Source organism: Brachyhypopomus gauderio, chromosome 6 (assembly GCF_052324685.1).
Source record: "Brachyhypopomus gauderio isolate BG-103 chromosome 6, BGAUD_0.2, whole genome shotgun sequence".
Taxonomy (NCBI): domain Eukaryota; kingdom Metazoa; phylum Chordata; class Actinopteri; order Gymnotiformes; family Hypopomidae; genus Brachyhypopomus; species Brachyhypopomus gauderio.
In genome coordinates, this window is record NC_135216.1 from 10,292,482 (window position 1) to 10,307,706 (window position 15,225).

At 43.8% G+C, this 15,225-nt stretch overlaps 1 protein-coding gene across 1 annotated transcript; it reads left to right on the forward strand.

Annotated features, from left to right (window-relative positions):
* Window positions 1–2,733: 2,733 nt before the first annotated feature.
* trib1 (tribbles pseudokinase 1) lies at window positions 2,734–8,804 on the forward strand. The gene is made up of 3 exons (XM_077008567.1): window positions 2,734–3,514; window positions 4,222–4,514; window positions 6,948–8,804. The coding sequence occupies exons 1-3, from the start codon at window positions 3,221–3,223 to the stop codon at window positions 7,411–7,413; spliced, it is 1,053 nt and encodes a 350-aa protein (XP_076864682.1). The 5' UTR covers window positions 2,734–3,220; the 3' UTR covers window positions 7,414–8,804.
* Window positions 8,805–15,225: the final 6,421 nt, after the last annotated feature.

A 15,225-nucleotide genomic window follows, 5' to 3' on the forward strand; every position in this document is an offset into this window, starting at 1 on the left:
GGGAGATAATGCTCTCTAGCACTTCAGAAGAAACCCGCCTCACCAGGGGCAGGAATGTACTCTGACACTTACGGTATGTTTCATTCTCCATGCCGTCTCCTCATGGCATAGTTGTCATGGGTAATGGTATAGCAGTTGTAGCTAAGAGTCCACACTCCCAGGCTCTTACCAGAGTTTTGGTTTGAATTCCAAAGACATCGTTTTGTTGAACAAACTAGGATAAAAACAAAGTTGACACATTTATATAATCAAAACACTTTTTTATACAAAAACCTCCACCTGATGATACTATTAGTGAGGGCTTCCCCCCCAACCACCCACCTACCTGATGATAGATTTAGTAAGGGATCCCCCCCCCCCCATTATAATATTAGTGAGGGATCCCCCCCCCCACCCAATGCGCTCAGAAACTCTCAATATTCACATTACTTCCCCATGTCTTTATTGCCTCTGACTGTAATGCCCAACGGCAGGATCTGCCTGTGTGCTTTTTACAGTATTAGTCATAGCTTCAATGTACACAGTGTTCATAGCTTCAATGTACACAGTGTTCATAGCTTCAATGTACACAGTGTTCAGCCTTTGTTGTACTCTGCTCCCCCGTCCTCTTACTGAAAAGCATGATCAGTTCACTATGCTACTGACAACTGACTTGAGGAGCTATCCTCCACACACACACACACACACACACACACACACACACACACACACACACACACACACACACACACACACACACACACACACACACACACAGGTACACACACACACACACACACACACACACACACACACACACACACACACAGGTACACACACACACACACACACACACACACACAGGTACACACACACACACAGGTACACACACACACACACACACACACACACACACACACACACACACACACACACACACACACACACACACACACACACACACACAAACTGCCCTAAACGCGTTTTCCAGTAACAGTTTATGCCACAACAAAGAGGAAGCGGACATTTCCCATGTAAACACGAGAGCAGCAGAAATGGAAAACCAGCAGGGCCTGCATGACTGCATGACCAACGTGCATATCTCATATTGAGTCATCTAGAAGAAATGATCTCTGCAGAAGAAAACACGGTGTAAAAATACACTAGTCGTTCATGTCAGTGCTCCCACCATATTGGAGCCTCGTGCCACATCTCCACATCAAGCACTTCAGGCTGATATTAAGTGTTCAGTAAAGGTGGGCTGCATGACTGCATGTTACAGCTTTAAAAAAGATTCTTCCTCTTTCTTTTTTAATGCCTGGCATGGTTATTACAAAGGTATTCCTGTCACGACAGCAATTTCCACAAACTTTAAGCGTGAAAAACAGTTCATAATTGTTGCTATTGTTATAACCACATGCATTGCTGCTATTGATTGCTGCCTTGTGGAACTGGATATAGTGGTTTCTGTGCAGTGCTGCAGTGGGTCTAGGTAGAAAGGTGAGTCTGCATTAGACCCATTATTACATATAAGATTGTAATGGACTCCCTGATACCATCAACCTTCACATCCCTAGGGAATTGTCCTGAAAGCAAATAAATATAAATAAAAAAGTCACATACAAGAAACAGCTAATTGCTCAGTGAACCAGTGAATTCAGTTAGCAAATAAAATGGACACAAAGGTTTCCACAAGAAAATCTGGACAAATTTTCATCATGTCACAACAAATATCACCTGATGCTCCATACATCACTCATACATACAGCCTATCTCAGACAAGTTTTATCAGTGATCTCTCGATCTCTCTCTCTCTCTTTCTCTCTCTCTCTCTCTCTCTCTCTATCTATCTACCTATCTCTCTCTCATATATATATATATATATATATGATCTCTCTCTATGTCTCTCTTTCTCTCTATCTCTCTCTCTGTCTATCTATCTCTCTCTCTCATATATATATATAAGATCTCTCTCGATCTCTCTCTCTCTCTCTCTCTCTCTCTCTCTCTCTCTCTCTCTCTCTCTCTCTCTCTCTCTCTCTCTCTCTCATTTAAGCTATTCGATCATCTAGAGAAAAGCATCTTAACCGTGTTAACCGCTTGGCCTGAAGGGTATCGCCACTCCCCAGCCTTGCCTTTCCCTTCACGGCGATGACTCATCCCCACATTAACAAACATTTACAGCCAAAACATTCTTCTCAGGTCTACGCAGCCTGCAATGTCTCTTTAAAACACTAGATGTGATGCTGAGTCGGAAGGAAAATACTTGGAAAACGCTTGCAAAATATGAAAGCGACAAGGAAGAGAAAAACAAGAGGGGCATTTCGAATTAAACCGGGTTAATTATTGTCTTACAGCCATACGGGTTTCCATGAATAAAAAAAACGACGTGGACACGGTTCCACAGGTTGGCAATTGGGAAAGTGAAACAAGCCATTCGTGCTGTACTCATTCATGAATTATTTATGTACTTAATTATATATATATATATATATATATATATATATATATATATATATATATATATATATATATATATATATATATGAATGAGCGCAACTTAGCAAAGCTTTTTTACAGTATTTAGTACAAATCTGATTTTGACAATGCTCCCCCCAAAAGTTATTAAAACTGAAACTGCATTGTAACATTGGGCATTCAGTGGACAGTGTGTGCGCTGATTACTCAATGGCGGCCGTGCGGCGTGTCACCGGAGGCTGAACCGGGCGGAGTTCCAGCTGTGTCGTGCCTGAAATCATAGCTCAGGAACCAGCAGCGTGCTTTTGTTAGACAGCCTCTCACTCGGGCTCAGAGCCGCTCTGGGAACATCTCACGCACCGCGGAGCGCCTCTCACTCGGGCTCAGAGCCGCTCTGGGAACATCTCACGCACCGCGCATCTCACGTGGAGCGCGTTCCCAAAGCGCACGGGAGCCGCTGTTGCGCACGCAGCCTCCAACACTCTCCAACGGCGGATCCGGTCACTGACTCGCTCCAAACGTCAAGGGACGACGAGTAACCCGACGTGTGATGGATACAGTCAATGGCTAATGTCGCTACAAATACTTTTTTCCCCACTAAAATTCGCATTTTCGGGTGCAAAGTCGGAGCTGGCAGCGGGTCGAGGAATGACTACGAGCGCAGGAACCGGAGGAACATGATGATATAAAGTCACCGAGGTCGGTTGGAGATTGAGTGGAGCTCCCAGTGAAAGACTTTTAGGAGAGAAGCGCGTTAGTCGGGATGATCGTGCACCGGAGCGGTCCAGTAACGTGCACTCGCACGGGAAGGTTCGGACACAAACGGGTCGACACCGAAGAACCGGTAGCCAAATGTCCGAGGCTGAGCGAGTCCTCGGGGGACGCGGGTCTGCTGGGTTCTTCACCGGGATCTCCAGTGAGCGGAACCCCCTTAAGCCCGAGCTCATCCCACCAGGGTCCGGCTCGCATCGGCCAGTTCCTCCTGCTGCCCTTGGTGGACAGGACAGGGGTGCACAGCTCCTGGGACATGGACACCGGAGAAGAACTGGTGTGCAAGGTAAGCGACCTAATCACGGATCGTTTTTAGTCGATACTGCAATTCGCTATTATGCAATTGCAAGGGGGGAATATAATCATAGGGCATGCTAACGAGATGTTAATATTTTCTTTATTTAAAATATTTTAGTGTTGGAACAAGGTAAAAAAAAATGTCCGTGCAACTTCTGTAGCCTGCAGTACATTGTGGATGATCTGTGGTTATTTGCATGTGCGTCAGCCGCGGAAACGACGTAAGGAAAAATGTTTTAGGTAAATCGTAGCAGACGGATGAACAGAATGAAACATAATTGGCTTGTGGTGCCGAAAACCTGATTTTACGAAAGGATGTAACCGACTGTAACGTAACATAATGTGAACGATTAAATGCAACATAGGCTTTAAAGGTCAGTGGTTGATCCCTTCTCGTTGAGGAGAAGGGTTAAAACCATTGAATCTCGGTCTTGATTATAACAGCTGGCGTTTTTCTTCTGAGAGTGCGATTATTAGAAACATTGAATCCCCTTTCTTGCCTTTGTTACTGTAAACGAATTGTGCTGAACAGAATGAACTCTGTTCACATACCATCCACCATAACATCCATACCATTCTTACAAACATTTTCCTTTTAGTTGTCTTTCATAAAACTGAAATGAAAACTAAACTGGGTTGTTTGTATAACCTGTGGTACCTTTTACTTCAGGCAGTAATGATATATTGTCCTTGTAGGTGTTTGACATGGGGCAATATCAAGAGAAGATCAGGGCTTACGGTATGTTGCCCAATCACAGGAACATTGCCCAGATCAAAGACATTGTCCTTGGAGAGCGTATGGCCTACGTATTCTGGGAGAGGGACTACGGTGACATGCACACCTTTGTCAAGAGCTGCAAGCGTCTGCCCGAGCACCAGGCTGCCAGGCTGTTTCACCAGGTCGCCTCAGCCGTAGCCCACTGCCACCAGGCAGGCATCGTGCTGGGAGACCTGAAGCTTCGCAAGTTTGTCTTCTCAGATGAGAAGAGGTGAGGGTGGCCGTAACCTTAAAAATGATGTGTGTGCATGCGTATGTCGGTTTCTGTACCTGTGCGTGCCTGTATTTGTGTGTGTGTGTGTGTGTGTGTGTGTGTGTGTGTGTGTGTGTGTGTGTGTGTGTGTGTGTGTGTGAACAAAAGGGGGTAAGTTAGGTTTGGGGAAGGTGGGACTGGGTAGATGAAATGCTGTAGACTCCAGTGATGTCAGCAGAGAGGAGTGCCACTTCTGGTTTTGTTCATCTCTCACTTCCTTTGGCCTTTGTAGCATGCCACAGGTGGCTAGCGCTACTTCTGCAGATCGCTTCAGCAGATGTAACCTACAGCTTTGCTTACTCATGTTTCTCCAGAAGAGGAAGCACGCAGTAAATCAGAACTGTGAATCTGCCAATGTTTGTATTTCATTAGAAACATGAATGAGAAATATGAATGTTCAAAACTGTATCTCTACATGCAAAATACTCCAGAAATGGCCCATTCCAGTGTTGTTTATTTCCTAATAATCAGCCTTAATCCACTAATGTATTCTAATGTGCTCCCATAGTCTGATGGTGTATAAATATACTATCCATCCTCCATGCCTGCTGTCGTCATGGCAAGCTTTTGTCCCACAGCAGTCTGGGCATCGGCTCAGGACGTGACCCGCCTGTCATTTCTGAAGCGTGGCCTTTGGCCAGCGCGTCTCAGCGAGTGTACAGACGAGAACAGGGCGAGATCAGGGCGAGAACAGGGCTCTCGCAGCGGTGTGGCCGTGGCAGGATGAGTCAGAGCACTGCACAGAGGTTGGGTGTGTGGGGGGTGGGGCGCGGGGTCTGGGGGGGGGGGGGGGCGCGAGACCCACTGATCAGGATCGGTGACCTGCGGCCGCTACGATTGCTACGGGGGGGGGGGGGCTCCCTCCTCCTGTACCCACATCAGTGCCAGCTGCACCTGCCAGACCTGTCCAGCCCAGACGATGTCATAACCTGAACATGCTGCCTTTCAGGCACAAAGAGAGAGAGAGAGAGAGAGAGCAAAGTTATGGTGGCATCTCCTGTTTTTATTTTGCTGACTACCAGCATGCATAGAAGACAAATGTATTGGCACAATGGATAGCATACAAAAGACACGAAAATGCAGAGAATAATTCATTATAGCACAAAGGGTGGTAAATACAAAATGCTCCTGCGTATGTCCTGTGCGAATGCAATGCTCATACCTCGAACACCTTAGCAAACAAACGTCATGATATAACGATAAGTCGCAGGCGAGAAAGATTAAACCAGCGATAACATAGACAGGGTATGACCTCGTATACATGGTCGCCATACACACAAGGACATACATAGGTGCGCACATAGACACGGAGCACCTTGGCACGTGTGCACAGCGAAGTTGAGAGAAGCAGGGTCCCTCCATGCGCAGATGTGGCCACGGACGTTTTACAGTAATTAAACACTGGCAGATGTCGAACGTGTGTACCCAGCTGTAGTGAGACCACCGAGGACATGGCAGTTTTAGTTCTGTACAGGTAGTTCTCTCCCATAGTCTCTTTCTCTCTCACACACACACACATAGATGCAGACACACACACGCACGCACAGGGCTATGACTCACTCTCTCCACCTCTCTGGCGCTATGCTGTTGTGTCATCCACAAACCCCTCGACTGCGAGCCTGACAGCTAGTGATGAAACTCAATACACTGCACAGCAGCTCAGCTTTCTCAGAGGGGGCTATGGGCAGAGAGTCTGTCTAGGTGCACACACACACACACACAAACACACACACACTCGCGTGCCTGCGCCCGCATGCACACACTCATGCACGACATTGCCCGCATGTGTACATGTACTCGTCAACCCCAGCCACCCCCAGCGGGTGTGTGTTCCTACTAAAGAAGGATTGTGTCCCGCTGTAAAGAGGGCTGAACATAGCGAAGAGTTGATATGAGCATGAGAGAGTAGGGGGGGGGGGGGTGCCTTCCATGTGTGTGTGTGTGTGTGTGTGTGTGTGTGTGTGTGTGGGTGCTATGGAAACAGTTGTGCATGCCTTTGTATAAAACAAGGCCATAATTATACAAGGCTTTGCCCTCCACTTGTTTAGCTAGAGAGTGCTCTCTGCTCTGTGTGCTGGAGGAACTCTCTGTTCCACCGACGTCCATGTCGTGGTGTTTTCCATGATTTAAAGACTGCAATTCGTGATCAAAGGAACAGCGTGTGAATTCAGATCACAAATCCAAATAGGCTTCGGGATATATATTTTCATTTAATAACGAAAGCACCAAATTGTTTGACAGAATACAGAATACTCTGAATACTAATGAACCTGCTGTAGTAGTCTGTTCACATAGTAAATCCATCTCCAAGAAGTCCAACTTACAACACTACATGTCCTGCACTACCACACGATACTGATGTTAACCTTGACCTTTATTTTTGGGGTTTAGGACCCATGTAAAACTGGAGGGTCTGGAGGACTGTCGGATTCTGCCGGGAGAGGACGACACGGTGTCAGACACTCACGGCTGCCCCGCCTACGTCAGCCCGGAGATTCTGAGCGGGGCGGGCAGCTACTCGGGGAAGCAGGCCGACGCCTGGAGCCTGGGGGTGATGCTCTACACCATGCTGGTGGGCCGCTACCCCTTCCACGACTCTGAGCCCGGCGCTCTGTTCTCCAAGATCCGGCGGGGCACGTACTGCCTGCCCGAGGGGCTGTCCCTGCAGGTCCGCTGTCTCCTGCGTAGCCTCCTCCGGAAGGAGCCGGCCGAGCGGCTCGGTGCCGCCGACATCCTCATCCACCCCTGGTTCCACGCTAGCCTGCAGGACCCGGACGGGCCGGACCAGGAGGCGTGCTTAGCCGAGCAGACGGTGCCTCAGGTGGAAACGGAGGGGGACGAGGAGCTGTTCTGCTGACGACGCCGCTCCAACCCCCGGGGTTTGCGCTCGGACCACGGCCGATCCACATGCCGGTGTGGGTGCGTTCGCTCTGGGTTAGCGTGTGCTTGTGCACACGTCTCAGAGTGCCTTACTGTCCACGTCAGGGGGAGAGGTGCGGTCAGCTTGTGTCAGTGCCGACCCATTTCGTCACGCTGCATAAAACGAACAGATAGGCAGAGACGGGAATCGGAGGCCGTCATCGACATGACGAACATGAGCCATGTCCTGGTTGGGGGGGGGGGGGGCTTGAACCCTAGCTCTGCTCACACTCTGAACCAGAGGCATCCACTGACTCACTCACCAACTGCAGCAGCTCCAGAGGGACGTGTCTGATTTTAAAGAAATTACTGATGGACTCAAGCTGTGTGTACATTTTTGCACACGGCTTACATCTAAATCGGGGTGACCGCATGGCCTCATAGCTCTCAGAAAGGTGCCAAATGTACAGAAATTAAGATTTGAATGGGTCAAGAGAGCGAGGCAGAGCGGAACAGAGGGCCAGTGTCAGACCTCTGAGGCTTTTGGGCCTACTGTCTGTATTAACAACAAAGCCCTTAGCTGAGCACTGTAACTTGTAGTATTGGATTAAGACATGGCCAATTTATGAAGTCTAAGCTAAGAGATCATAGTTAAATGCAGTAAGTAAATGTGTTTACACTGCAAAGTAGGGGTCTATTTAAAAATATACTGTCATTTTCTTTTTGGAATGTGATTAATGATGATGTCAGTAGACCTAGTGCCCTATTCTTGCTGGACTGTTTCCTGGTCTGGTTACTCAGTGCAGTGTTTTCTTACTTGAATCCTATGAAGTTTCATAAGACACAGGGCTTTCAACAGTCTGACAAAACCAAGTTTAGTTGTGAGAAAGATGTGTAGTGACTCAGTAGCCGGGGTGTTTCAACAGAGAAGTGGATTAGGATGAGATTACTCTGTATGATTGTTCGTAGGTTTGTTTTGGTTTTTTTTTTTTTACTTTCATTCTACTGTAAGCCACACGGAAGAGCCCACAACAGCTCCGTTGAAAGTGTAGAATCGTGCTGTCAGAGGCTGTAATGTTGCCTCCCACTCGGTTGGGAGAAGTACTGTATCTTAGATCAGTGGCAAAGCAGCAGGATAATAATAAACTGGGGCTGGTTGGCTAACCGAATGTCTGCCTCATGCATGCAGCACACACAGAATGCTGACACGGGTGCACAAAGTTCATATTGCACTGTGAATAATGTATTTGTGACACAAGCTCAAGGCTAGACCACGAGGGTCTAACAGAAAATATTAATTGTAAAATGAAACCATGTATATATGTACATTCTATATGTGTGTGAACAGATTGAATAATAATAAAAAAAATGTTTTCCATATTTAAGCTATTGGTGGACTGTGAAGCATTTTGTGTCAATTCATCAACTCTACAAATGTGTTGGAAAAAGAAAACTACACTTGTGTGTGTGTTCAACTGTGTGTGTGTGTTTGTATAATAGGTCCTGCTGATAGATACCACAAGGAAAACAATCAAGTAGGCAGGCAGGCACACCATTCCCTCTTAAAAACAGGGATCTCTTTGCTGACAGCCCCCAGCCAAAGTATTTCATTTTCTCCTAATAATTTTTTCTCTGCCTGCAGGCCTCACTTGGATTAAGTCTCAATAGAGAATTTTAATGATTGGTTTCAGTGACTGGCAGGTAAAATCCTCTTCCCTACTCCTGGGGGACAGAAAGAGAAAGCTTGGCGTTTGACACGGAGAGTCAGGTATCTCCAGAAGTCTGTTATGGATTCACGGCACCTTGCGCAAACTGCTGATAGGTCTGGAATCGCTATCAGCGGAGCGTCTGGAAGAGAGCCCGGACGCATCGCACGCCACAGATGGGATTCTCTGACATGTTAGGACCAGCTGTGGATGACACACTGACAAAGAGTACTGCTGCCTCGCTCACTGTGTGTGTGTGTGTGTGTGTGTGTGTGTGTGTGTGTGTGTGTGTGTGTGTGTGTGTGTGTGTGTGTGTGTGTGTGAAGTTGTCTTCAAGTCATAAATTGTAGGTAATGTATCAGGAAGTGTTGTCAGCATGCACAGCCACAGAAATTAACAACTGAGTTTTAATGGTAATATTACTTGTACCAATAATTCATGCTCTTGTTGACAGTATCTCATCGGCTCCTGGGAGCTGCAGGTTTATACCCAGCCTCTTTGAGCTTATCGCGCTTGTTTAATGAATTATTAATGTTTACTTATGCATACTTCACCAAACTTTGTAAACACTCTTATATTTGCACACATTTTGTGGTTCATGTAAGTGTAAACATCATTTAATCTAGAGCATAAATGACCTAGACAGATTTTCTGCCAATAACAGCAAAAAATCAACATTGTGTTATGTTATTTTTAACACAGTTTTGTGAAACATTAAATCTCTTTCACTGCTAGCTTTGTACAACCAACTCATGTACAGTATGTCGTAGCAGTAGGGTAAAATAATAGGTTCTACAATAAAAGGTTATTTGATTGGAAAGGTTATGTCACAGCCATGTGGACAATGCAGGAAGTGCATTTATGGCCTATTTCAATACAACAGATAGATAGATCTTCATAGACAATGAAAGAAAACATCAGTCATACCTCAATGCATGAATTTATATTTATGTAAGTACACCTCAACTCTGCATAACATGAAAAAGGTTTTAAGGCAGTGATATTATCCACAAGAGGGCAGTAGTCCAAGGGTGGTGGCAATCAAAACTTGTTCATGGGCAGAGGGAAAGAAACTGGCACTCTTTCACCTGACTGAAAGTTCAGTGCTAAAGTTTGGCATCACAAAATCCACTGCATGGCCTATATACAGCAGATATACTTGTCAAACCTGAAACTTAATTAATGTAACACACTGAACTGTTGTGAAGTGATTTTCTAGTGGATACCATATTTTCTATATGTGAACTATATTGTAAATTTGACGTAGAAAAGTAAATGACTGTTGGTTTCCATTTAAATCCTGTAAAAAGTGTAATCAGTTTATGGCCTCTTCAAAATAACAGTGTTAAAATATGTTTTGGTGTCAAAGGTAAGATAAATCTCTTTAACTGCAGTTGAAAAAAAGCCAGAAATGTCCAAGTAATCAAGTAGAGTACAAACACTCGCTACGTAAGAGAACTATTAGAAGAGCTCTGTTGTACTCCTCATTCCATTCTGTCCTTGACCTTGGTAATAAGATTAAACCACAGTACATGAATCACACACACACACACATTCTCATATATATATATATATATATATATATATATATATATATATATATATATATATATATATATATATATATATATATATATATTGTATATGTGTGTGTGTGTGTGTGTGTGTGTGTGTGTGTGTGTATTCCTCAGTTATGCGAAATTGAGTCAAAATTTTGCTTTTTTCAAACCAGAAAAGCTCTTCGTCTTCTCGTCTTCCTCCCCCGTATCTGTAAAACTGTCACTGAATGAACGCCAAGCTGATAAATAACAGTGATTACTAAAAGCGAGCGAGGCAACAATAACAGAACCCTTCTTGTGTTACAGAAATCTTGACAAGAAAAATCCAAAACAGCAATTAACTTCCATCACAGTGGGCTATTTAAACTCAAACAGACTTTCAGCTGAGCATAAACTCTGCCAGCTTTCCAAACCTATTATCTACTGATGTTTATGGAAGAGTCACTAGAGTACATCATGGCAATCAGCTGTATGCTCACATAGCCCAGCATGCCGAGACTGAACCATTACTGAACTGGTCACTGAACCATTACTGAACCCAACACATCTAGCATTTCTGAACCCCACACACCAAGCTAGCTTTACTGAACCCAACACATCATGCTAGCATTACGGAACCCAGCACACCGAGCATTACTCAAACTGAGATCAGTAACACCTAGCCTTTTCTTGCTGGATTATTTTAGATTTAGCATTACTGAAGCTGAGCTCTGTTAGAATTAGCATTACTAGACCCGAGATCTATTAGACCCATTTTTACTCTGAGGTCTTTTAGACCTTGCATGACTGTAACTCTGTTGGAAATTTTTTTAAATGGAAGAAATAAAGAAACTACGCTCGATCTCCTGCATAGCTAAGGCAGGACAAGGCTAGAATAGAGCTAAGGCAGGACAAGGCTAGAATAGAGCTAAGGCAGGACAAGGCTAGAATAGAGCTAAGGCAGGACAAGGCTAGAATAGAGCTAAGGCAGGACAAGGCTAGAATAGAGCTAAGGCAGGACAAGGCTAGAATAGAGCTAAGGCAGGACAAGGCTAGAATAGAGCTACGCAGGGAAGCAGAACTCTAAGAAAACAAAGGGACTTTGAGGTGGCTTTGCTTGGTGCGTGATGAATTCAGTGGAAGAAGACCTTCAAAGTCTGCTCGGTGTGTGTTGAATTCAGTGACAGAAGACCTTCAAAGTGTGCTTGGTGTGTGTTGAATTCAGTGATAGAAGACCTTCAAAGGATGCTTCAGTTGTTTCTTAATTCTAAGGATCTCTTTTGTCATACTTCTAAGGCCGTCGTGGTAAATTTGCTAATTCATCCAGCTTGGGTTCTTCTCATGGTCACTGATGTTTCAGCCTTGCTGTTCTTCATGCACTTGTTGGCTGGTACTGTACCTCAGATTCGGCCTGGTTCTGTATAGTGTTACTGAAAGACCCATTGTCCTGAGTTAGAGAACAATAGCAATGCGAATTCTGTGATAAATCATAGAGGAAAGCTAATCTCTTAATAACCTTATGGTGTTTGGCTGAGCTCAAGCTGACTGTTAATACTTTTTGCTTTGGAATATGTAAGCACTTGCCTTTGCTGTAATTTTCAGAATATGCTTACTGTTTTTTTTTTTCCCTCATATGTGCTTGTCAGTTCTGAGGTATATAAACATGGATTCATTCATACCACTCTCTGCTCTTATTGCACCAGCTAAGTACTGTGGAACTGCAGTGGGGTTGTATAAGACAGTGACACTAAATACAGCCCATCAGTTCAATTGTGTATTCAGTGCAGTATAATGCTTTTAAATGACTATGCTCAGACCGATATAGTTCCTGGTACTGTCTGTTCAAAGACATCATGAGGCTTCCCCAACCTACACACATTACCACATAATAAAATAGAAAGAATGTTTTATGTCAAAAGAGATTTCTTGAAACTACAGGCAAACTTTCTGGCTTAAACCCTAAAGCAAAAATCAGTAATAAAAGTTTTCTTTTTGCAAGATTAACTATAAATATTATTGGCTTCATGCAACAATGAATTGCACTTTAAAGACAAGTACAATTGTGAATGCAAAGCCAAAATTGGCTTTGCCCAAATCTACATCAGCAAATACCTTATCAGTCTCTTTGAAACCCCATGCAGAAAATCCACAAAGATTAATTCCAATCACGCTCTTGCCACAGAGTGAAAGGCTTAACTGTACTTTCCAAAAATTGACCCTTATAGATGAATGATCAGTGCAAAGGAGAGTCACAGAAGGGGAGCGAATGTATTTTACTCTAATAATGCACTGAGGCTTTGTGTTCTCTATGCTTTGTGAGATCATGCTGGCTTGAGCCACTAACTTAGATTGTGAATACCTTTGTGCATTTGTGCCCCGTTAAACCCCATTCTTTTCTCTCAGCTGCAGGGGCTTTGACCGTTACTCTTTCCGCGTGACTGGGCACCTGCAGAAGTGTAGGCCTGCATGTAAACATAAGCACAACTGCGCTTAAAACTGAAGGAAAGAATATCATAAGTAGAATGAGGGGAGAATGTGTGTTTCTCAATGGTGGTGTGGTGGTGTGGTTTCTCAATCTGCGGCCAACCCCCATGATGCAGCAGAAAAGATGTTCTGCAAACACTACAGGGATCAGCAACAATGGCCTATAGCAATAAATAACCTAAAGTGACATGCTCTTCTTTTATATTAGAGCTTTCTGAAAGGGTTAGAGCAGAGAAACTAGATAGACATCATATGTGTCTCGTAGCCTTAATAACACAAGCCATCCACCTCACTGATGTGCAATGAAGATAGTACGTCAGTTACATATTCGAAGTCTGAATCCACACCACTGTGTTGTTTGCTGCAGACGGATACTCATTGGCAGGTCATTTGGCCAATGATAAGTAAAAGCCATGTTCAGAACTGGTGTCGTTGGCCAATGATAACATAGGGCTGTGGACAGCCTTCAGTCATCATTTTGGTAGTCATTCCATCATACCATGAATTTTGTCCCACTGGTTTCTTGATTGAGAAGTTCTAAAACATTTGCCTATCCTTCTAAATATCACCAAACATTATTACCTTCCTATGATATAACAATATCTGTAAGATAAAAAGAAACTTCAATTTTCATATTTTCAACCATATATTTATATTTCTAATAAGACATACCATGTTCATGGAAAGTACACTGAATGTGTTGACTCAATGTGTTTTAGTGTGACATAGTAAGTAACAATATGTTAATTGAATGGCACAGAGTAGAAGACTATAGCCCTTACATAAACCCTTTATGACAACTTACACAAACATACATGAACAATTAGAAATACTTATTCCAACAAGCATCAACTGCTTTTTTTTGTTTTGGCAACTCACTTTGCAGCTTTTTGGTATACCAGGGTGGCATAATGCTGATGATCACACAGCTTGCCTGAATCTTCAGTCACATTGATAAGAAGCACGTCACTGATTCATCAAGAGGGGTCTGAGGAATATTTGATTTTGTAACATCACCTTTCTCATCATGACTATCACATCAGATTGACCTATTGAAAATATCCAGACATTTATTAGCAGTGATTTCAACCACAGTTGATAACACTTCAGTTTCACAATCTATATCAATATCCTCCATTCTTGGGATTATTGTCCCAATATCTGCTCAAATGTGTTTAAAGACTTCTGCTGTCATTCAGGTTTCACTAGCAAATTAGAAACATACATACCTGATACTATACAGTCAGGTTCTAAGACCATGCAATTCCTTTGTGAGAATGCGTGTTAGCCCTATTCCCAAAACCTGTCTCTCACCCCATTCAATAATTCATCTATCCATTGCTTTTCCATCCGTCTATCTGTCCATCCACACATCTGTCTTCACCAGGACCTTGGATGCACTAAAACACATAACACACAAACTGGTACCATTTATCATGCTAGCCACGCACACACACACATGCCACAGTAGGTGAGGTTTAGATGCAGACACACCTAACAGAAGAGCATGGCTATTCAGGCCCTGCTGCAGTCAAAGGTGATGCGTGAGGTCAGGCCTCGTGTAAGAAAAGATTCATTTAATTCAGCAGTGCTACTTTTCAGAGACACTGGTCCAGCTACTGATCATATGCCTGATTTTTCGACCTTTGTGGAAGGTAATAATAATTATGTTTTGGCAGGTCAAAACACATGCTGAGCATTTCTGAAGAACAAGCCTAAAAAGATAATAAAAATCTCATTGATTGTTCTTGTGCTGTGTATATACTCTCGTCTGGGGGTATTTAGTCTCGCATTCCTTTGTTTTTGTGCTGGGATTCTACATTTTAATATCTATAAATTAATGTCTAGACATATTGTAGATCAGTAGTGGTGCCATGGTGGTGTTTAAAGTCCCATTAGATAAAGGCAACACTTCACTGTTCATAACAAGAAAAACAGGAAGTTGAGTCATCGTCTCAGTTCAAAAATAGTTACTAATAGCTCAGAGACAGCCATGTATATTGTGTGTAAGTTAATTTCTTATTCTTTCACATTGTAGAGAGATTCTAAGGTACTGTGCTGCTATGAATGTAAAGGATTTGT

What these genes read in the sequence shown, in the direction of transcription:
- trib1 (XM_077008567.1), top strand. Translation starts at nt 3,221, where the DNA reads ATGATCGTGCACCGGAGCGGTCCAGTAACGTGCACTCGCACGGGAAGG. An exon ending in GAGAAGAACTGGTGTGCAAG is followed by an intron (nt 3,515 to 4,221) that starts GTAAGCGACCTA and finishes TTGTCCTTGTAG; the next exon opens with GTGTTTGACATGGGGCAATA. An exon ending in GTCTTCTCAGATGAGAAGAG is followed by an intron (nt 4,515 to 6,947) that starts GTGAGGGTGGCC and finishes TTTGGGGTTTAG; the next exon opens with GACCCATGTAAAACTGGAGG.